Source organism: Chlamydotis macqueenii, chromosome 1 (genome assembly GCF_036417535.1).
Source record: "Chlamydotis macqueenii isolate bChlMac1 chromosome 1, bChlMac1.mat, whole genome shotgun sequence".
NCBI lineage: Eukaryota > Metazoa > Chordata > Aves > Otidiformes > Otididae > Chlamydotis > Chlamydotis macqueenii.
In genome coordinates this window covers 3,974,670-3,997,384 of record NC_141556.1, presented here as the reverse complement: position 1 = coordinate 3,997,384, position 22,715 = coordinate 3,974,670, and the positions used below count along the sequence as shown (strand labels likewise).

General features: G+C 40.3%; 1 protein-coding gene across 4 annotated transcripts in view; it reads left to right on the top strand.

Moving 5' to 3' along the window:
- Positions 1-322: 322 nt before the first annotated feature.
- The window catches only part of MKLN1 (muskelin 1), a 100,990-nt gene continuing 78,597 nt past the window's right edge, over positions 323-22,715 (top strand). For 2 of the 4 annotated variants that reach the window (XM_086744601.1, XM_086744609.1), the window contains exon 1: positions 22,262-22,394. Coding sequence is in view for 2 of the 4 variants with exons in the window: in XM_086744589.1 (XP_086600715.1) it covers positions 342-433; positions 14,945-15,014; positions 22,252-22,394 (305 nt within the window). In the remaining 2 variants the exon portion in view is untranslated. Of the gene's footprint in view, positions 434-1,537; positions 1,660-14,944; positions 15,015-22,251; positions 22,395-22,715 lie in introns of those variants that run through there. The other 2 variants (XM_086744596.1, XM_086744589.1) reach the window with 2 other exon arrangements.

Sequence of the window (22,715 nt, the reverse complement as noted above, 5' to 3'; positions counted from 1 at the left end):
TCAGCCCCATGGGGCAGCCCTCTGAGCCCCACAGGGCATCTCCCTGAGCCCCAAAGCCCCCTCAGGCCCATGGGGCACCCCCTTGACCCCCACAGCAGCTCCACAGTGCAGCTCCTTGACCCCCACAGCCCAGTGCAACCCCACAGCGCACCCCTTCCCCACTTTCAGGGGGGTGTCACCCTCTAAGTCCCAAAACGCCCACGCCCCACTACAGCCCCGCGACCCGTCCTCCCACGCAGGCCCCGCCGCCTCCTTCCTCCCGCCCGCGCGGCCCCTTTAAGGGCGCGGCCCCGCCCCCCGCGGTCGCTGTCGGGGCCGCGGCTGCCGCTGCTGACAACAAGATGGCGGCGGCGGGGCCGGTGGGCCCCGAGAGCCGAGTGCTGGGCTACACCCTGCACCGCTGGAGCAGCTTCTCCTCCACCTACCTACCCGAGTGAGTCCCGGCCTCGGCCCCGACCTCCTCCCTGGGCCGCTCCGCGCCGCGGCGGGGCTGCCGGGCCCGCACCGGGCCCTTGCGGTGGCCTGCGCGGGAAGGCCGCGGCGGGCAGCGCCGCGGTAGCGGCCGCCGCTCCCGGGGGAGCGCGGGGCTTGCGGGACCGGTTACTGCCGGCGGGGAGGTGCTGGGGCGGTCCGGGCTGGCCTGAGTCCCCGGCTGGTGAGGGGAGGCCCGGCCGCCCGGCCCGGGGGGCGGGGGGAGACGGGGACAGGGCTGTGTGTGAGGGAGGGGGCGGTCAGCAGCGTTTGGGGGGCCTGTGTGTGACGGAGGGGGTGGTCAGCAGGTTTTGTGGGGGGCTGTGTGTGAGAGAGGGTCTGTATAGGAGTAATTGGAGAGATTTGCGTGAAAGAGGGTTTGTATACAGGATTTGGGGGGGCTCTGTGTGAGGGAGGGTCTGTTGAGCGGGATTTGGGGGGCTGCGTGAGGAAGCGGCTGTACAGCAGGATTTGGGGAGGCTCTGTGTGAGAGAAGGGCCGGTCAGCAGAGTTTTGAGGGGCTAGGTGTGTGGGAAGGGCGAGTCAGGAGGGTTTGCCGGGGTTGTGTGGGTGAGGTGGTGGTCAGCGGGGTTGAGGGGGTGTTTTGGGAGGGGGTTGAGCACCGGCACTGGGGAGGGGTGTGTGTTTAGGGGAGTGGTTGATAAACAAATTTGGGGAAGGCTTTGTGTGGGATGATCATCAGATATGGGAAAGGGTGCGGGATGCCTTCAAGGAGGAGAAGCTGGCCCCGGATTTGGGGGGAAAATTGGGAGCTGTGTGTGGGAGGGGCTGGTCGCTGGATAAGTGGGGAGGATAAGTAAACCCTTCGCCCCCCCCCCGCGCCCTGCAGGTTTGGGTCTGTCAGGTGCCTGTGGGCAGTGTGTTTTTTGGCAGCGGAGCTTCTTCTCCTGCCCCTGACCCTGAAATGCTGAATGCTCACTGGGCTACAGTCACCTGTTGTGTGTGGTTTTGGGGGAAGGGTGTCATCTGCTGCCCTTACCTTCTGCTTTTTAAGTACAAACAGTAACTTTTTAACTAAAACCCTTAACTTTTGGTTTTGCAAAAGGAGACTGGAGCTGTGTCTTACAGTCATCAGTTTGCACTGCCTTACTGACCCATCCTGAAGGAGAGACGTGGCTGAATGGCAGTCCAGCTGTGGCCTATTAAACTCCTCTCGTTACTAAAAGTGTGAGTGGAGTGATATAGTGTGGTCTATAGCTGTTTTCAATGCACCTTTTCAGTAGGTTGGCTTCAGTGTTGGAGGTCGAGAGGACTGTTAGGAGCACAGTGCTTGGACACCTTAGTCCTTGCCAGCTGTAGAGTCTTGTCTAATCATTGATTGTGTTGAATTTAATAACCTTTGATTGAGATATCTTTAAGTCACCCACTGTCAACAAGTGACAGAGTTGCCTTATTTGTTAATTATTAATGTCATGAATTATCTCCACTTGCCAAAATGAAGTGAAACTTGAAAAATGTTTTTCTCGTTAAACTCCTAGTCATTTATATCTTTCTGCACATTTGCTTTGTTAGATGTTAAAAAGAACTGGATTATTTTCTAATTGATAATCTTTGATGATAAGTAATCCCTTTTCCTTTTTTTTTTTGTTAAACAGACTTTACTGTAAGGCATTTATTTCAGGTCTGTGATCGTGCTTGTAGTTATTTCTACCAACATTTCTGGCTTTCAATGTCGTATTAAAATGTTGGTTCCTGAATAGAAGGGTGAGAGTCCGTTATTGATCTCACTAATGTGATGTAAAAAGATAATATTGTCTTTCTTCTTGATATTCCTTTCCAAGGCTCCCATTAGTCCTTTTTGCTAGAGACTTGTGTCAGGAATTAATGCTCACGTGGTATCTGCAGTGCTGCCCAAAGTCCTTAATGTCATTGTCTTCTGTGAAACAATTCCCTTTGCTGTAGCAGGGATTGTGTTTTACGAATTCATGACTTTGCATTCAGCTGTTTTTAAAGATGTTATTTAAACATACTTACCCTCAGTAAAACCAATTTTAGCAGCTCTTAAGCAGTGTTCAGTAATCCCAGCGATGGGGTTATTCTCTGGCATGATGACCTTGGTCTGAGGGATGTTGGTCCTAACACTTGAGTGCTGTCTTATATGAAACTTTTGGGTTTTACTTGCTGTCTCCTGGCTTTTCATTCCAATGTTCTGGAAGAGAGTGTAAATGCAATCTGAAATGGAAAGGAGAGGCTTTGACCTGTGATTTAACATCAGAATCTCAAAAGGAGAAAATTTATAGAGAAACATATGAGAGGGTGGGTTTTGGGGGATGGAGTGAAGATGGAGAACTTAAGAATTATTGGGACAGGAACTTAACATACAGTGGGCTGAACACAAAGATAAAGCTAGAAGTTGTCTTATTTAATATGTCATATTTAATATGTGGAATAGAATGATGCTTTTCTGGAAGGATATTGGGAATTCTCGTTATACTGTAATTTAAATAAGTTTGCTGACATTACTAGGAAGAAACCACTTTAACCTTGGAGTAGAAGAGGGACTCTGCTATAATGTACGTAGGAATACTCTACTTTATTGATATGTTGCTTATCATTGGGAGCTGTGGTATTGCAAGCAAAGTGCTCAGGGAAGAAGAACAGAGTAGATTACCCATGTTCTCTGTCAGCTAAGCATGATTTAAATACACTTCTTAGGTTTTAAATGTAAAACAAAGATATGAAATATAAAACTTTCATCACTGCTGTCGAGGAAATAAATGTCTGGTAATTTAAATCACATCTGCTTATGTGATGCTGAACTGAAACTTTTCAGCTCACTGAAATCACCTGATAACTGCTTTTTTTTTTTTTTTTTTTTAAGGTGTTTTTCAAAGACCTTTCTGGTCATGTTCCTGTTTAGGATCAGTAGTCTATTGAAAAACACTAGTTTATTTTCAATGACAGAGAACTTTCTTCTGGTGAATGCCAGCATCTTTCCTGTTGTGTTGGGTGGTGGTATAGGGGATTAGTTAGTGCTGGATCCAATTTTTGGATGTTTTACCAGTACTGCAGCTGCTTGCACATTTGCAAAGACCTTTCCAAACATTAAATTAAGACTATCTGTCTTGAATCTGCCAAAGAATAGTTCTGCTGTTTTTCAAACCGCTGGACTCTGTTGGCTTGTGGCTACCAGCAGGAAGACTGATTTGGATATTTATTTAAAAAAACTCTGTGGGTAGAAGTGAGAGAGTTAGTCTAGTGATAGCGTCTAGTTCAGCCTGCATTGTAGGAGAGGTTGTACCTTTGGGAAGAAAATTGATCCAAGAGGAAACTTGTTCTTGAAACATCTGGTGTTTGCAGAGGCAACAGTGCGTTTAGAGGGTTCAGCTCGTCCAGCTTGGAAAATGTTCAACCCAGCACGTCGCCTGAGAGCCCTCCATCAGATCCCTTCCTTGCTTCTCCACAGTTCCTTCCCAAAGGAGTAGAGCCACGTGGGAGGCTGCTCCCTGATGCCTCACAAGGGAATGGCCTAGGGATTTCCTGACCACCAGCAGTCACTTTGCATGAGTTGTGCAGACGAGTACTGGTGTCTTTTGACTTACAGCTAGAGAGAGATCTGGACTTCAGAACCCTCTCTTGTCTGGCCTTCTGCAAAAAGTGATGAGCTTGGTCACTTTTTTTTTTTTGGATGAGGAGGGAATAAACAGTTTATAGAAGGTAGTGTAACCCTTGTTCAAACTTGGTTTTTTTTTGGTAAGGAAGAGAACCAAAAGCTAGTGCTCTGCATTCTGAGAGAAGCACTTCATATCCTGATTTTTTTCTGATGGCCTGTTTTTGTACCTGCTCCAGTTTGAACTGCCTGTGAAGGTGAAGCAGAGGTGAAGTATGGTGCTTTGTGTGGTGGCAGTTGTACTCTTTTCTGTTGCCAAATGCTAAATTACTGTGTCCTAGGACCATTGTTCCTAGTGGTTGCGTCAGACTTTTACTGATGATATCCTGTAGCAGTGCACTCAGGTCCTTCTGTCACTGTTTTATACGACTGAAATTCCACTTTACAGACTTAACAAGAGCTTTTTTTACTCTGTTATGTTAGTGATGCACCTTTGCTAGGAAGTTTAATCCTATTTCTATTGCTCAAATCTTCAGAGTAATTCAGATTTTTGTGTATGATGACTCTGTAGAGAAGGATCATTGTATTTCCTAGATTTGACGTTAGGATTTTTATTAGTATTTTGTTTACTTATTTCTTGTGTGAAGCTCATTATTAAGAATATAAGATCAGATAGATTTCTAAGCTGCTAATTAAATTCCATTAGCAACCTCCTTCCACTTAGTAGTCACTCTTTCATTGCAACCCATTTTTATCTATTTCTCTGTGGATCTCAGTGATTCTATCTTTTCCAGTTTGACACCTTATATGGTACTGGATCAAATGCTGAAGGCTGGATGGCTCTGCTGTCTCTTTCCTAGAAAGCATACTGGGGCAGAGAAAGATCCAGCTGATTTTTTTACAATACACTTAAAATAATTGTGTGCATTTTTGCTGGTTTTCTGTATTTCCATCAAACCAGGGGAACTAAACTAAGTGAAAGATATTTTGATAGTAAAGTATGAGTGACTCATAGACTTCCAAAGTGAGAATGCAAATGTTTTTGCTTTTTAGTTAAGAGGATGTGACAGTAAGATCCTACCCAGTCTAACTAGACGTCTACTCCTGTATTGTGTTAATTCTGAAACAGATATGTACTCTGTGTTTTCAGATCTAAGGTATTGCAAAGCATTGGCAAGAAGATACTGACACCATGTGTAACAAACTTTTTGGGGTAAAGTCCGTAAGGATTTAAAAAAAAAAACACCTGAAAACAAAAAAAAACCCTCGCAAAAAAAATCCAACCCAAACCAGCCAGAAAATAACCTGAGTCCTGTTCTCTGAGATTTCTGTAACAGGAAAAACCCTGTATTTGTGGCTAGTGAAACATGATTCTCAGTTTCTCCTCCTCCCACGTGAAACTGATGATTCAGATCTGTACTTTATAGGTTCATAAATCTTATTATAGATGCCTCCAGGTCTTGAAGAATCTCATGTTCAAGTTGAGATCAGTCATGACTAATGAAAAGGTTTGTTTTTTCTGTTCTGTTTTCTCATACCGAGCTCTGTTTCTTTCACGAGGTGAAGATACCTTCTGTTGAGGTCTCAGCAGTTTAAAACTACCTTAACCAGTCCAAAACGGTGGGCTAGCAGTGTCTATTTTAGAGCTTTTCTGGCAGAGTGAGCTGTGCTCATGGTCCATATACTAGAATTTGTAATTATATTGCTTATGTATCATGGTTTCTTAACGTTTTAATTACGTAGCAGTGATGATTTCCCTTCTAGTTGTAGAGCTGCAGCTTTGGGGTATTTTTTTCCCCCTGTATAAGCATGAATGTTATCTTTTCAATGGAAATTATCAGCGTTTAAAGCTTTGCTTGAATATTTTAATGTAGCAAATTCACTTTTGCTGTTCTAATCACTTTGCCTTTAGGTATTGGGAGATGAACAGACACATCTGTTGACTATCTGTAATTACGTACTCATGATGTCTTTGCAATATTGTTTGATACTTTTAACATTTATTAAAAGAAGCTGGGAATGCCAGTGCTGACTAATGAAGCGAGCTGACTGGCTCTGTTCCCCCTCACTAATTCCAGTGAACTCTGTGTACAGAAATGTTCTCAGTTCTGCTTCTCGTCCTTTTCAGTGTCCACTGGAAAGTAGGTTTTTTTTCCACTTGTTTGTATGGATTTTCTGGATATTTCCAGACAATCTCGTGTCCTGACAGGCATTTTCCTGCTTGCTTACATCACTTCTGTACCCTAGGATTTTTCTCTGAAAGCTGAAATTCAGTACTTAAAAAGCAAAATATTTCTGTAGAAAATGAAGTTACTTACAGATTGAAGTATTAGGTACTTCTCTAGTGTCTGATAAGGTGAAGTGGTGAGAAAGAAAAAGGTCTGGGAGGTGAGGTGGAGGGAGTGAAAAAATCGCAAAATTATGGAGTTGTTCATTCCTTACATTGGCATCAGATGTCTGATAGCTCTTGCTTCCCAGGTAAAAGCACAAGTGCTGTAGTGTGAGAAGTTTCTTTAAGCTCCACTTAAAATATAGCTGTTATTTAGGAGATTAGACAGAGGTTTGTTCACTGGCAGAAGGATGAAGGTGAAATGCTAATTGCTGTGGTTCCCTGGTGTGATTAACCTGGCAGAACCTGTATTACTCTGATGTTCCACCTTTTCTGGGATGGCATTTTTGGAGAACATTAAGAATGTAACATTTTCATAGGCGGTGTTAACATCATCAGATTGTGGGTCATTTGTTCTGTATGTGACTTTATATCCTGCAAGCTTAATAAAGGTTTTCTAGCTCCTGATTACTAATTACTTAAAGGCTTAAACACTGTGTCAAACAGAGCACCTTTTCCTTGGAATAATTGTTGTTATTACTGAGTCAGCATGTACAGTTTTTTTTTAAACATGTGCCAAAGAGTATAGTTTTTTTTTATTCTGCACATTTGTCGTCTTTTTAGCAGATTGCTGTTAGAATGCATGGTTAGGTTTATCCCCATCATTGATTTTATGATGTGACTGAGATTTTTCTGTTGAGGTTAAGTGGTTTGTGGAGCATTGATTCAGTTACCTAGGGGTCAACGTGTTCCAGACTTCTGAAGCAAGCTAGTGCTTCACTTACTTTATTTGCGCGTTAATATAAACCTCTAAAACCAGATATAGTTTTGCTTTTTTTTTTTTTACTACAACCTGTAGAATTTTGCAGGAACAGTGCGCTATAAGTTCAGCTGGGTCTGAATTCAGTAATATAGTCGTTACTGGAAAGGAAGGAGCACTGAAGATGTAGAGTGGTTTGTTACCTTAGTTGCTATTTTAGTCGTTATTTGAATCTCACTGTGCATAATCTTTGAGAAATTATTTCCTGGATCAATTTAAATCAAGGAGCACAACCACATATTTAACTTCAGGATAGCAGTCTGCATGTCTGAATTTAAACTGCAAAAGCAAACGAGTTAACAGTGCTTGTTCCTCCTGTGTGTTCTGCAGTTCCTGGAAAATGACATGGTCTTGATAATGGAGAAAAATTGCACACCGGTCATTTTGAGTTGGTAGTGTTTTCCTCAGTCCTCTCTGCCTTTTCTCCCCAGACTGACTGCTAGGTTCGTAATGTCACTCTCAAGCTCTGGGAAGGTGCCTGGAAAAAACTGAAACTCTGCTTAGGACATTACCTGTATCTTTCTTGAATGCTTTTCTGTAGGTGCATACTTTAAACAGCATTTGGCTCTTATGGTAACTATTTAAATATTAATTTCCTAGCCTGTTCTACAGTTGAAAGTTGTATTAGTAAAGAGGTGCTGTTAACATGGAGTGTTAAAATGGAAGAAAAAATTTGGATTAGGTAAATTGACCTATGAGTAAGGAGTTGCTGAATGAGTTCCCACCTAGCTCTTTCATGACAACATGCTATTGCGAACTTTCACATTTTGTTTCCTAAAAAGCCTGTCTTTCTGGTACAGGGTTTGGATGCTGCCAAATATGAAAGTAGTGTTGGCTTGGGAACTGCTGTATCCTTTAGCATGAATTATTTATATCGCCCCAAAATAAGGAATTATTCCATAATGTAGCTCTAGGTGCAAATATTTCTGACTTATGTTGCAATTCCCTTCCAACTCAAACCATTCTGTGATTCCATGAAGTAACCAGTACTTCATGACAGGCTGATATTTCTTTATTTTCTTGGGTCAGTATCTTGTCTTCTGGCTTCCCTGAGTAGAGTAGCTTTGCGTTGTTAGTGAGACCACCTTAATTTTGAAAAGAAACTAACACAGTGAACGTGGTCCCACCTGGAACTAAGAGACATTTTCTGTAGATTTTTTCCTTTTTTTAAAATTTTTTTTGCTTAAAAAACTCCATATCTGATGTTAGTTTGAGCATGAGGGGGCTACAGCCTGTTTTGTTGAATGCAGTCTGCTTTAAATTCTTTTACAGGCATCAGTTTTTTGGGTAAACTTTTTACTAAGTGTGATGTTACAGTGCTGATGAATGTTAAAGATGTGTTTGTAGCTTACATTTGGAATTTATATCTTTGCATATAATCAGTCTGTTTTTTGTGGATTCCTCCTTTGAGTAGAAGTATTACTAATATTGTGGTGTGTAAGAGCGTTGTTGCAATGCTGGGAAATCATGGAAGACCTAAATCTGCTTCCTGACCTTAGTAAAATTTTTCTGTATGGGCATTAGTCAAACAAAAATGCTTTACCAAGTTTGTGATGCTTCCAAAATACAGCGTAGGAGTTTAACGTAGATGTCTGCTAGTCGTTACTTTCCTCCAATCTTCTTGTAGAGGATCTCTCCCTTTCCAAGAAAATGCTTTTGGAAATGAGGAGTGAGAGCAATGTGGCGCTGAAGTGCGTTACACCACCAGTATTGTGGAAGATTTGGCAAGTCTGAAGGTCGGTGGCTTTTCTAGTGGTTGCTGACAGTAGAAATTCCTATGTTCACACACTGTCTGAACTATTTTCCCTGCAAGATGTGAGATTTTTTTTTTTTTTATGAAAACTGAACTTTGTTATAAAGTGGTCATGGCTGGTGATGTCTTAAACTCTGGCAAATTTTACTACAATATTTTATTTATTAGCTATACATCCAGTGAGCTGAAGAATCTGATATCTTCATTTTTTTCCTTGAATTTTCAAGGGTAGAATTCATGCTATTCTTGGTCTTTTTGTCACACCAGGGATTGATTTTTACTTGGGGAATCACCTAGGCTAGGCTGCATGCATGCCACACTGCTTGTGTTTGTACTGTGTGGATCACTTGAAAGGCTGGATTTCAAATGTTTTAGTGGCTTAGATGTGTACAAATGAACACTGAGTATGAAAAGAAATAGGCAAAAGCAATGGTTCTAGGTAATCTTATATTCACTAATATCAGTTCATCAAGATGATGAGGTGAAGCAGTCTTTACAATTGCTGATTTCATCAGCATTTGAAGTTATTTTCTTTTCAAAAAACAGACTTCAAGTGCGTGGCAAAGATCTGTTGTTTCAGTAGTCTCTCAGTTCTTAAATTTAAGACCAAAGCTAGTGCAGGAAGAGAACAAACCTTGATAATTTTTAAACTTAAAGGTTCAGCATCACTTATCAGTTGAATTGCATCTAAAGTATAATCCCTAAACATTGGGACGATTAGGCTGCTAATCATCTGCGATATGTGAAGTTACAGTGATTACCAACATACGTGAATAAGCCTGACTTTATTTCATTTTTTTCTCCAATTTCTTTTTCTGCTGTGCTAATACTGATATTACCAGCCTGGAGCTGGTAGCTCTTGCTGCTGAGGACTTGGGTTGCTCAGTGCTGTGATACAGTCAAAAGTTTAATCTGTGATTTAGAGTTGTTAGTATCACTGGAATAGAAGTTACTTACCAGACTAATAGCTTGCTGGAAATTCACTATATTGCTGCAGTTTTAGTCACTGTTGGTAACATTTAATTCCTGGTGTGTCAGGAAGAAGCACTGATGAATCAAAAATATCTTGTTTAAAGAAGTCTTAACTAGATGGAGGCAGTGAAAATGAGTATTTTCTAACTTGCATTACTGGAAATGCCTACAACAATGTCATTTCATGTTTAAGGAGCAGTTTGTTTTTTAGTAAAGGCCTCTCATTGGGCTGGCAGTGATGAGAGATAGCTTAAAAAAAAAAAAAAGTAAATTGCTGTAATTGAGAAATTGGTTTTTCTAGGCCAGAGCTAAGTGGTACCTGTTTTGTTGTCTGGTAGAGTCAGCTGTGATGTGCTAAGTATATTTCTGTAAGGTGATTTCTAAACTTGTCAGTTAATTTTTGTATAATGTACTTGCTTAGCTATTTTACTTTTGATAGAAGTAAATTTATGTATTGGACGTCTGTGTGAAATGCCGCTGCTGAGGAGATGGAAGCAAATTTGAGTGATAAGTTGGGAAATGTCACAACAGTATAGTATTTAAAATTGCACGTTTGTGCACATGTTTATCTCAGACTTTTGTTTTATTATGCAAGAGGTCTTCCTGTACTTCTTAACAACTTTCTTTTTTTAAAAAATACAGAACCAAAAAGCAACTCCTGAAGTCAAAAAACCTTGTTTCCTGAATGTGTCTGCATACTACATAATAATTGTGCATATTTTACTGTGTTTCAACCAAGAAATTTTCATGTCTTCATGTCCTTATGTCATTTTAAGCAGAGAACTCTTCCAGTAGAAAGGAGAGAAACTGTATAACAAAATCTAAAAAGCTTTTTTTTTTTTTTTTTTTTAATCGAGTGCTTTAGGGGAGAGCTATAGGTATGTATAACTTGCTAAACATCGCAGCGAGGTGGTTTGAAATCAGCATTATCTGCACTGAGTTTCTGGGAGTTGCAGGAGAAAAATTTCTCTAGTTCTTTCCAGATCCATGGAATACAGTTTTGGACTCTTTGGTGATAGCTTTTGTGTTTTTGCTGTTTTTCTTGGTTAAGACTGTGTACATTCCAGTGTCTCGACTGGGCAAGAGTATCTCTGTACTGGCTGATGCGATGGTTCCACGTGTTTGAAATAGCTGACCCACCACGTCAGTAGTTGACCTACTGTCAGTAAGTGGACTTGCTGGAAATTTTAGTCTGTGTGTTCTGGTGGCTGTATTCTTCATAGCCTGTTTTGGGATGGTTATAGGAAAAAGAAGAAATTGTCACAGGGATGACCCTGAAGGAAGCACTTTATCTGTTTTCAGTCGGACTCTGTTTTCATAGCACTCGAAATGCTTTTTGCAGTTTAATGGTGTGGTACCTCAGCGGTTTTCTAGAAGAGCAGCGTCTGAGTTCCAAGTCCTCTTTGGAGACCGACGCATGTGCCCTTTTCTGCACAGCTGCTCTCTGAAGAGCGATTTGAACGTGCCAAGCAAAGCTAGTGTTTTGGATTTGTTTATTCTTAAGGACTCATTCCTAAAGTCATGGATTTCTTTAATAGCAACTTCATGGAAATATTTAGGTTAGATGCAAGTTATAACAGCCTTAAACCTAATTTACAGTATATTCTGCAGAGTCATCTTATTTCTCCTTTTCTCCATGCTGAAGCAAAGCAAAACTCTCCCTTAGTGATTGTCATGCCTGAAACCGCAGAGCTTTTTGCACAGACAAGTCCTCTGGTAATACCAAGTGTGAGGACATCTGTAATTCCAGCAGAGGTCAGCTAGCAGTTGGTACAACGGATATGACGGTTTCTGGGTTGGTAACAGGCAAAATTAAGTACTTCCAGCAGTTGCAAGACCAGCATCTGCATGGGTAATAAAAAGAAACTTCCACTGTGTTCTGCCAAGAGGGCTTTCTACGCAAAGCAGTTAGAACGATCCACTTCTCTTATTTAGCGATGGGAACGCTTGCAATAAAGGCTTAAGTGCTAAGAGCCGCAAAGGAAGCTAGGTTATGAGTTTAAGGCACACCAGTACTGCCTCTGGACATGTGGTTATTTGTGATGCTGCTTAGCTTAGTGTGGGGTGGGATTGCCCACAAAGTAGCAGACGTACCACGACATATAATTTTTTTTTTTTTTCAGTAGTTACTTGCCAGTGGGAGAGTGGTATTAGGTGTTCACTCCAGCGTGAGCCCCTCGTCCAGATCCAGCTGCTCATCTTTTTTTCTCCGTTTGTGCTGTTGCTAGTAGTAAGCTAAATTGGAGAACTGATCTGACTAAAGAAGTTATTTATGCTAATCTTTATTATAGCTGCTGGTGTCGGGAGGGGGAGGATCAGGCGAGTGGGTGGAATAGTCCCTCTTGGCAGTGTTGTAGATGTGTGCTAGACTACATCTTGTATCTACAGTTTATAAGTTATCTCAAACCACATTTAATGAGTTGCTTTTTTTCACAGGAAAAGCTTGTGTAAAACTATTTGGTATTTGCGGTAGCTCAAAGGCTTACAAATACTTTTTTTATTATTCATTTATTTATTTATTTATTTATACTGCCTTGTGAAAATTACATGGAAAGTCATCGAGTTAATGGAATTTTCACTTCTAAAGTGTCTCAGAAAGTTGTTGGCAGTCAGGTGTCATCTCTGAAAAGCCTGCCTCCAGGTACTGTTGTAGGAGTTTTGTGATGTCCAAAGAAAGGGCTTTACATGGAAAAAGGCATCTGTCATTAAGATATGCATTTGTTTGTTTCTTCCTGTCTTATGACTGCTGGAATGCTTTAATTCGTCCAAGCTCATAAATTTTCCGAAACCATTACAGTAAATTTGTACATATGGACTTTTGTGTCTTCAGTGTTTGTTTAATCTTAATAAATTAATAACCCATGTATTTTTAAACGTATTTATAACTCAGCTGACACTGCTATCTTTATCTTTTAAATTTCTTTTTAGCCTTAATTTTCTGTGAGCTGCCTGTCCCTTTTCTGTCTCTCTGCAGAAGGATTTTTATCTTGTCTAGCTGCACTGGTTGAGGTCCTCTTTGGTTGTGGCAAACTGATCTTTGACCTGGAGAAGCAAACAAATCTACTTCTAAAAATACGGTCTTTGGGATCTGTCCCAGTTATAAAATGCCTCTTTCCAGCAGGGCATTATTTGACCACGTAGCAGTGCCAATTTCTGCAAACGTTGCTCAATGTATGAAGAGCTTATCTAATGTTTAAACAAATGTAATAGCATCATAAATAAAATTTATTCTGTAGGGTAAATTGTCTTCTTGCATGCTAGGATAAAGTTACATAAAGGAGAAAAGCCGTACAGTGTTATCTCGTTTTATCAAATGCTTAAGGGACGCACAAGCAGATCTAAGATGCCTATCTCCTTAAAGTTTAGCATTTTTTTTCTCTCTCCAGATATTAAAAAGTATTAAGAATTTAATAAATACCCTTTTGCCTTGCCTGTGGCGTGGTATAGGAGACTGCAGGTATGATTCTTGTCAAAACACGTGTGGTTTGATTTCTAGTGGTGACTTAGCTCTGAGATTGGCAACTTGTATTAGAAATCTGTGTCTCATCAGTTCCCAAATTCTCCCCTTTGGCTTGGTTGGTTCATTTGGTCCCTGTTGTAATTAAGACGGAGACAAGGTTTTCTTTTGGAGTCGAGCCTCTTAAAGCTGCAAACTAGATGGACTTAGTTGGGTGTTTAATTTTGCAGACCAATGGCCTGAGGTTTTCTATTTTGGGGTTAGGGCAGGAGGGTAGTGTGTGTCTGTATGTTGTTCAGACACGTTTTCCCCATTGGAGATGTGAGAGTAAACCAGCTGCTGGCATTGCTGTGTTATTAAATGCCGTGCTGTGATGGAAACTAGCTAAAGGGAGAGGAAACTTGACTTTTGTTCATATGCTGTGTGAAAATCACGGCGTGTCTTTTATAAAGCCCGCAGACGGACAGCCGCTAGTCCGGCTCTCTAAAATGCATGCGTTTTCAGGGGCCAGCCTGGTCTTGCTCCTTGCTGTCTCCCTTGTCACAGCGCAGGACTGCTTGGATACTGTTGCTAGTGTGGTGATTTTGGTCTGCCTGATGTGGAAAGAGCGAGCTAATTTCTCTGTCTGTTAATGCTCAACCTCTGACTTAACCTCTTTCCCCTCTGAGCTTGTGTATGCGCGCTTTTTCCTCCAGTCCTTTGTAGTAATCCAGATGCTTGTGTTCTTTTCCTCCTACACAGCAGATGGAGATGGCATAAGCCTTTTGATGACTATTTCCTTCTTTTTACATAAGTTTTATGAGCTGGCGAGTTTGTTAGTTGGATGTGGTGGAGCTCGTAAGCCCTGACCAGCAGATGGTGCCTCGTTACCTCGCCAGTCGTTATATTTTATATATATATATTATATGTAGAAAAAACCTATTCTGAATTTATGTTAATTACCTAAATGCCATACTATTCCAAACTGTAAGAAAGCAACTCAGAGATAATTTTGATGGTAGAAGAGTTGAACTTCTGTTTTCCTGTGTGTTGTTTCGGGCTTGCAACTCGTATGAAAAATACTTGTTAAAATTTGTTGTGAGTTAGACGATCATCTTCCATGCTCCAAGAAAGCTTAAGTAGGTTAGCAGCTCCCTCTCTGCATCCCAGTATCGCCTGTCTAGTAAAGGACAGTTTTTGGCTGGCTAACCATTTTACTATTCATCAATTTGAGCTTTTATTGAAGAGTTCTTACCCTGTTGAGGTGAATGAGACTGCTTTTTCCACTTTATTGCGGACTTGGGCCTACGTAAATTCATCTGTTTTACATTTATTTCCCAATTTGAATTTTGTTATTTCGCAACTTGGAACTCCATTCCACAACCGCAGGGCTTGAAGGCGTATTTAATGGGTCCTGTAAAATAGCGATATAGAAAATTTTTAATAGAGGAGGAGGGGAGCCTTAGTCTCTGCCTAGCGATTTGGGTGGTTGCATGAGAATGTTATCGTTCTGTGTGTATGACAGATCTTATTGGAGAGGTAAAATACAACCTGACAGTTAATTAAATTACTTCTGACTTCTCATTTTTTAGGAATATCTTAGTGGACAAGCCCAATGATCAGTCTTCAAGATGGTCTTCAGAAAGCAATTATCCTCCCCAGGTAAGCGTCTCGATCTCTGCAACTTTTTAGTGGTATTGTAAAACTTAATATATACTGGAGTTCTTATTTTAAGTGTAGGCTGCTGCTATGTATATAGACAGCCTTTATAGGCTCCCTTCTCTCAGGAAAATGCTATTGTTGTTGGTATGTTAGGTATTTATGTTTCCAGCAATTTATTTGTGACCTTTCAAGAAATGCTTTTTTTTTTTTTTTGCGAGGGAAGTTTAGCGTTTCATCCTCGACAATTGCAGTCGTACTGGAAATAATCTAACCTTATGGTTAGATTAAGCTGCTAATGAGGCGTGCAGGTCCCCCTTTGTCAGCACTACTGGAAACTGTTGTAGATTGCTGGCCTTGAATCCTAAATCTAAGGAGCTTGTATTTGTTTCTCCTAATAGCGCATTTAGAAATGTAGAATCTGTTTAGAGAGACATGAATGTCACCTCTTCTGCTGGTTAATCACCTTATTAAAATAAGATTGGTATTGATTTTAGCATCTAATTTGCTTTTTCACTATTAATTAGGTTGTTAGATTATCTGGGAAAAATATCTGCTTATCCTTGTACTTAATATTTTTTTTTCTCTAAGAAATGTGTTATCCTTCTCTTTATGCTAGATCTATACTTTATTATTCTGGTATTGTTTGATCAACTTTTATATCTCTTAAGCTGGTTGTTTAAAATTATTTTGTTTAAAATACTGTTGCACAGCAGTGTGTGTTGTGCAGTATCTCTCTTGTGCTAAGTTCTGCTTATCTACCTATAAAGTATAAGAACATTTTATCCAAGTAGCCTGCATGAGTTAATTCTCACATAATTTTTCTTTAGGTAAAGCTTGCTACTTTGCTTTGAAGTTGTGTTAAAAATCTATAGTCTAGACTGGTGGCTCCCTACAGCAGCAGGTCATCCCATCCAGCTGAAAAGCATTCATCTTGATTTTAACGAAGTGTTCTATACTATTGTATCTGTAAAACTATTGTGGTTTTTAGGAGGAGAGGGGAAAACTATTCTTTTCCATTAGCCTGTTTCATGAACTTGTTTGTGAAGAGTAATGATTTTGATCCTTTTGATGCCTCTGTGCACCTACTGCTCTTTTAATTTTATTTTATATATACGTGTGTGTGTATATATATATATATATATATATATATATAAACAGCATAGGAATTTAATCCATAGCCTGAAGCAGTTTTAGTCTATCGAGGAACTATCAATTGCAGGGTAATGGGTATTGAGCATGTATTGTATCCCAGTCGGTGTCATCCTTTACTTCCTTTCATGCAGGAAGCACGTGGTTTTCTTAGGGTTCTCTTAGGCAAGGTTGGCTTGTGGTGTTTGTTCGGATGGGGTTTTTCACCTTATTTTAGGCGTGGCTAAAAGTTACTCTTTTGGTTTTTGAGCAATCCTGAATATTTTGTGGGGTTTTTTAACTTGTTCTGAAATGGGAATACATCTCATAACTGGGTGCTTTAAAATATTCCCAACCTATGCTTAAAGCTGACGAGCAGCAATAGAAGTTATGATGTCACATGCAGGTTAAGCAGGAAATGATCATGGAATCATAAATGGTTTGGGTTGGAAGGGACATTTAGAGGTCATCTAGTCCAACCCCCCTGCAAAGAGCAGAGTGATTTCAGTACAAACCACGTGAGCTTGTTCAGGAGATGTTTTCGAGACATTTTATGTGTATTGATCATGGCGTGAATGAAGATGCTGTTGCAGAACTACTGAATCCAGCCCTGGAGAACTGGGCACAGCCTCGCATGCTAAGCAAGTCATTTAAACCAAACTTTTGATGGGAGAGAGAGAAATTCCCTCTAAGACAGATTAGAGGTCCTTGGATGTGACGTGCGAAAGGCTAGTCATTGTAGTGGCAACCAAGATTGGCAAGACAGCAGTTGAGTTTTAGTCGGTGTCCTTTAAAGACAAAACCAACAGAAAACCTGTCTGCCTAAGTGGAAAAGACTATTCTGCGGGATTCCTTTTGCTTGAATCTCTGTTCAGCTGCTCAGTGGCTGTGTGTTCAGCAAGCTCAATCGTGAGTGCTGAGTGAGAGAGATGGTTTTTGCAGCGTCTCTAATATGTACTTTAGCTAATTCTCATGCTTATAACCTGAGTGTTTAATTACTCATATAAACCTTTTTTTTTTACAGTGTAATATCTCTGTTGAAAAAAGTAACTGGGAGGAGGGAATGGGAAATTAAAATTTACAGAAGAGAACTGTATGCAAAAGATGCTTTTTTTTTTTGTGTTATTTCTGTGTATATTGAGAGAAACAGTTCCAAATTGTGTTGTCTCATACTTGACAAAAGAACTTCAGTTTTGGTTGCATTTTGCTCAAAATAGCTACTTGTTGCACATTGCCCATTGAAAGACTGCCATATTTGAATGCAGATAAAACTTTTATACAGATTTTCTGTTTCCTCGTTCTTGTGGACGGCTAAAGTTCTTCAGGCAGATTTTTAGCTTGGAAAATTTCAAACGAAATAGTGATTGACTGAATTCTAAGTGTGGTGGGGAGAGAAGTTGGGGGGAAATTAGTTGCTTTGTTAGAAGTTGAGTATTTCATATTTCAAATAATGATGATATACACACATGACTTTCAGTTCCCAAAATAAATATAATGTATCCTATGTAAAGTGAAGTTGCAAAGCATTTTATGGCTTGTGTATTGGCATCACTTCTAGAAATTGGTCGCTTTTGCAGTGACGCACTTGTTAAACTGCGTGGGTGGCCATAATAGTCCGGGACAGGAAGTGAACTAGAGCTTGATAAAATAAAGCTTTCCTTGTTTTGAACTTAGCTGGCTGAAACTAGGGCTAAGACACAACACAAGGACTAATGTCAGTCATGCTTGCTGGAACGTGCCATGAGATATTTTAATAAGCTCTGCAGCCCTAATCGCTAGTGTTTTTTCTCACCAGGGTGCCTCACCTTAACGTAAGGGTTTAGTAATTCCCTGCTGAGATGATGGTGCCGTAGTGGCTTAGAGATAAAAATATGAGTGAGTCCCTAAACGTTGATTTGTTCCTTTCCCTTGATGAGCGAAAAAAAATCTCTGTAGGCATCTTTTCTTTCAGAGCGTTCCTCTTGTTAGGATGTATGTGAATCAGAAGAATATAGGTAAAAAATCTGAGAATGTGTTTAGTAGCTCAGAGAAGATCCGTGCTTTGCAGTAAATGTGCCAGAGTCCGTATTAAGCCTTTTTGAAAAGGGAAAGAAAATGAAAGTGGAAGTCTGGACACTTGGAACACTGCCACCTGACTATATTTAGTGAAGGGTTTTCCTAGCTTTATGGGTATGGTAGAGTTAAGTAGTTCTTGTGGCTGTGAAAGCAACCAGTTGGTTATGAATGAGTGCCAGTGAAAGGAAATATATATGACAGCTGTTTTTCTGTTTATTAAACTAGATCTCTTTCTTGAGTCTTGAAATAGAGTGACCCAGAAATTACATATTCAATAACAAACCTGTTATGTAGTAACCTATTCAGGCAGAAGAGGGCTGATCGTTCTATTTTTAAACTAGTTCTAGGCTTACATAGGAAGTGTGAAGCAATAAGACTGGTAATGCTGAGGACCACGGTTGGGTCATAAATGCTCATCCTGATGGCTCTGGTGATGGTCTGACTTGGAAGACTGCATGCAAAGAACGTTTAATTCCCCTGACTGGCTTGATTAATAATGTGTAGAACAAAAGGATAGATTTTTATTTAGCCACAAGCTTAATTGCAAAAGCAAAGGGTAGGTTTGTGTAATGGACAAGGGCAGCCCCTATTATTTTGTGTTTTTATTTTCACATGCAATACAAGTTTCACTGCTCCCTAGTAAAAAATGATTGAGCAGAAATGATTACAGAGAAAGAAATTAATAAAATACAGTGTGACTCTAATTCAGTTTAGGATCTGATCCAGCGTATTTGACATGGAAGTGTGAATTTTGAACAGTTAAGGAGCATATGCATGAAGTTAGTGGCACTGTCCAAACAATTGCTTTCAGTTTTGCATGTGAGAAGACCAGTTTTCATCTCTTGATTTCCATCCTGCTGTGTAGATCGTATCAGGAACTAATTTAAAGTACATTAACAAAATTTACACTCAGTTGTGCAATGCAGAAGCATGCATATGGTTGTCATCAAATAGTAGCAGAGACCAGAGCTTTAAAGAAGTTTGGAATCTTGCTGCAGCTCCCAGTGTGAGAGGACTGGATTTGCTTTTTTGGGTGTACAGTAACAAGCTGCTGAGGTGCTCAAGTGCCATACATGACTTACTCTACTCTGCTTTTTGTGCATCGTTACTTACAAATGTGTTTAATCATAAACCGGAAGTTTTTTAATGTTTTGCAACATCTTTTTTGTAAGGGTTGTAATTTGAGGCTTAACAATTAAGCTGAGGTTTTTGCACAGTTAGTCCAATTAGTGTCTGCGTGCCATGCCTCTAATGAACAAACACTTCAGTTTATAATTTGGATTTTTGGAATACCTCACAAATATTTGGGTGTTAAACATAATGCTGCTGCTTATAGCAGTAGGACAGAAAAGTGTCAAATATCTTGGTGTATGTATTTGTCTGAAGTCTCATAGACTTGTTCTTTTCAGGTTTAATAAATCACTTGATCTTACGTACACTTTTATCACATCTTTCAAAGCTGTAGAGAATAGTCTGTCACATCTAAAATCCTGGTAGCAGTCCAAAAATACCCATGAAGCCAGCTGTTTGCAGCTCTTGAGGCAATATTTTTTTTTTTTACATCAATGAGATTTGTAGTCTGTACCCACAACGGCAGCACTGTGTGTGTTTATACGTAAAAACAAAGTACATCTATGTATGTGTATATATATGTGTGTGTATTTTAAAAAATGCATACGAAATTACAGGTATTGAGCCACAAGCCTTAAAGCAAATCTGTCTCTTGTTTCAGCCAGCAGATAAATTCAGGAAAAGTCTGTTTTTAGCTTTTGTGCTTGTATTTTCTGTAGCGTCTGCCTGACTCAGCAGGTGATGGGGTTGTGGAAGCAGGAAGGAGGGCTGCAGAATTCCTTCCCTGTCCATAGGTTTAAGAAATCACTGGTAGCCATGTGGAGTAATTGCTGTGCCTTGCTCCCTTTTAGGCATGTAAGCTGAGATAAAGGATTTAACTGGTTTTCTCTCCCTTAATTTAGGGTAAGAATTGAATAATGCTGGATGACATTTGTGCCAGGCTTCTGCAAATCTTCTATGGTACTTGAGAAAGTATATCTTTGTGACCCAAGCGTTAGGTTTGTGATTCCAGCAAGATCAAGAGTTGCTGATGCTGGTAGTGCTAGCTTTACTTTTTCAGCTTTGGGTGAAATCTGCAGGGAAGAGATGATGGTGTAGGAGGAGTTCGTAGACGCTATGTACTGTCTGTTCTGCATGAGAGTTTTGGCAGTGGGCTGTGCCATGTTTCACGTACTGCCCTGCTCATTACAGGACTGTCCTTTTGCTCATCCCTTCCTTTTTTCTGCTTTAGAAAGTCTGTTTTCTGTATAGAGCTTTATTTTTTTTCTGAAGTTTGGGAAGTACTTTGAGACAAAAGCATGGCTTACTACTAGTTAAACTAACAGGTGGTTCTGATGTTTAGGTAAATTATGTTCTTCACAGAACTAGAAATTTTTCATCTAAACCAAACAAATCTAGGAAAGCACCAAAGCATTCTTCTGTTGTGCTCTATTTTCTTCATTCTGAAAAGTTTTGAGTTGCTGGGAACATCTTTGGCAGGAAGTCCTTATTCTGAATAGGTACCTATTGAGTCTGCATTATCAACTACAACCGCTACATGTATGAGTACTTCTGTTAAGCTAAGCTGAGCTTTTTGTAACTGTAGTGAGAATCAGCTATTGATTTATCCTGGCGCTCTCTAGAATGATGTCAGTACTACTCCTATCTTCAGAATTAGTTGCTTTACAGGGCCATGGCAGAAAGACTGACAATTAAATGGAAGGGCAAAATTAGTTCTGCTCCTAACCCAAAAGATGCACTTATAAAGTAAGATTGTCACACCGGTAGAGCTGTATAGGACAACTAGAGTGATGCCCGTGACACTTTATGGAGAGATACTCTGCTCAGAAACCATAGAAAGCAGACACATGCATGCAGATAACTCTACTTCATGTCGATGAACGACTCAAAGTACTGTGTCATGTCTGGTTTGGCGGTGCTGCTTTTTGGAAGAAAGGGCCACCAGTAGTGCCTGCAATGGGAGGTGTCCTGCAATGCCTTGGTCATCTGCTTGTGCTGTAGCCTTGACCACAGGGTTTTGTAAGAACATTCAGCATGATGAGTAATTTTCATTCTGCACTCTGTCTCATTTCGCTGTTGTATACTGCTTATTTCTGAGAAGTTAGGGGAGAGAGTCAAACACATTGTTTTCAGATATAAAACTCAATGTATTCTGCAGAACAGGATGTCTTCAGACTCCCTCCAAGACTTGTTTTGTAGGGGAAGGTTAAATAAACTGGTACTCAGTGATCCCTGATGGATGGTGCAAGCACTTCTCTGCATATGCTTTTCAAGTGGAGCAGATATTTACCTCCAGCAGTGCTGGTGAAGCTAGTAGCTGGGGCCTGAATATAAATAATCTGACTATTCATACACTGTGGGGGGGACATCTGTTTAAGAAAGGAGCAAGTGTTCCCAAAGGAGAACATTTTCATCATTTTATGTGTAAAACCCCTTTATTGTCAGTTAAGTGGCTTGGTTTTATTTGGTATGGTTAATAAGCAGTTGGTTCCTATGTTAGCCACACTTCAAACTTAGTTTGTGTTCAGTGGTTAAATAGTGTCAGCCCAGAGAGGAAAAGTAATTTGATGTTCTCTTAGCATGTGGAACATACTGTATTTATCTAATTGTGTATTCAGTTTAGGTTTCATTTCAGGCTGTAGTGGGCGTTTGAATCATCGCTCTCTGTAGTTTGATCCTATTTGCCAGATTTCAGGAAGTCTTGCATCCAACTCGAAGGAATGTATGTAAGCCCTGAATAGAAATGCTAGGAAATAGGTAGTTCAACCAAATCTTTCCTGGATAAAATGCTTTTAAAGTAATATTCCTAAAAAGCCTTACTTCATTCCAGAAAAAATGGGATAATATAATAACAAGGAGGAATCATCTTAACTTTCATTCTCTGGCTTTGTAAACTGAATTTTTGAAGGCTGTAATGCTTCTCCCTTAGTGTGTTTTGCAGCCTTGGCTTTAATATTAAAACTTACTGTTTTCTCTTCCACAGTATTTGATTCTGAAACTTGAAAGACCTGCCATAGTCCAGAGTATCACATTTGGCAAATATGAGAAAACGCATGTCTGCAATTTAAAGAAGTTTAAAGTCTTTGGTGGGATGAATGAGGAAAACATGACAGATCTCTTATCCAGGTAAGATGTGATTTCATCAGCTGTGGTAACCATAGAGGCTGGACCAAAATGCTCTTCCCCTTCACTCCCGAGCAGACATGTGGCTACCAGTGTAGTAGAGCTGTGATTGTGACCCTGCAATTAGTTGCCCTTGTGTTTATGGTCAGGTCAGAGAGCAGCAATCCCAACACTTGCACTAGGAAGCCTTTCTCAGCCTGCTCTAACCACAGAGGATTTGTGGAGAGCCAACTCTTGGAAATCTGGAAGAGCTGAGAGCAGAGTGCAGTGTTGCTGGATTGTGATTCCTTTCTTCTGTGTGCTTGAGGCATGGGAGAAATGGTT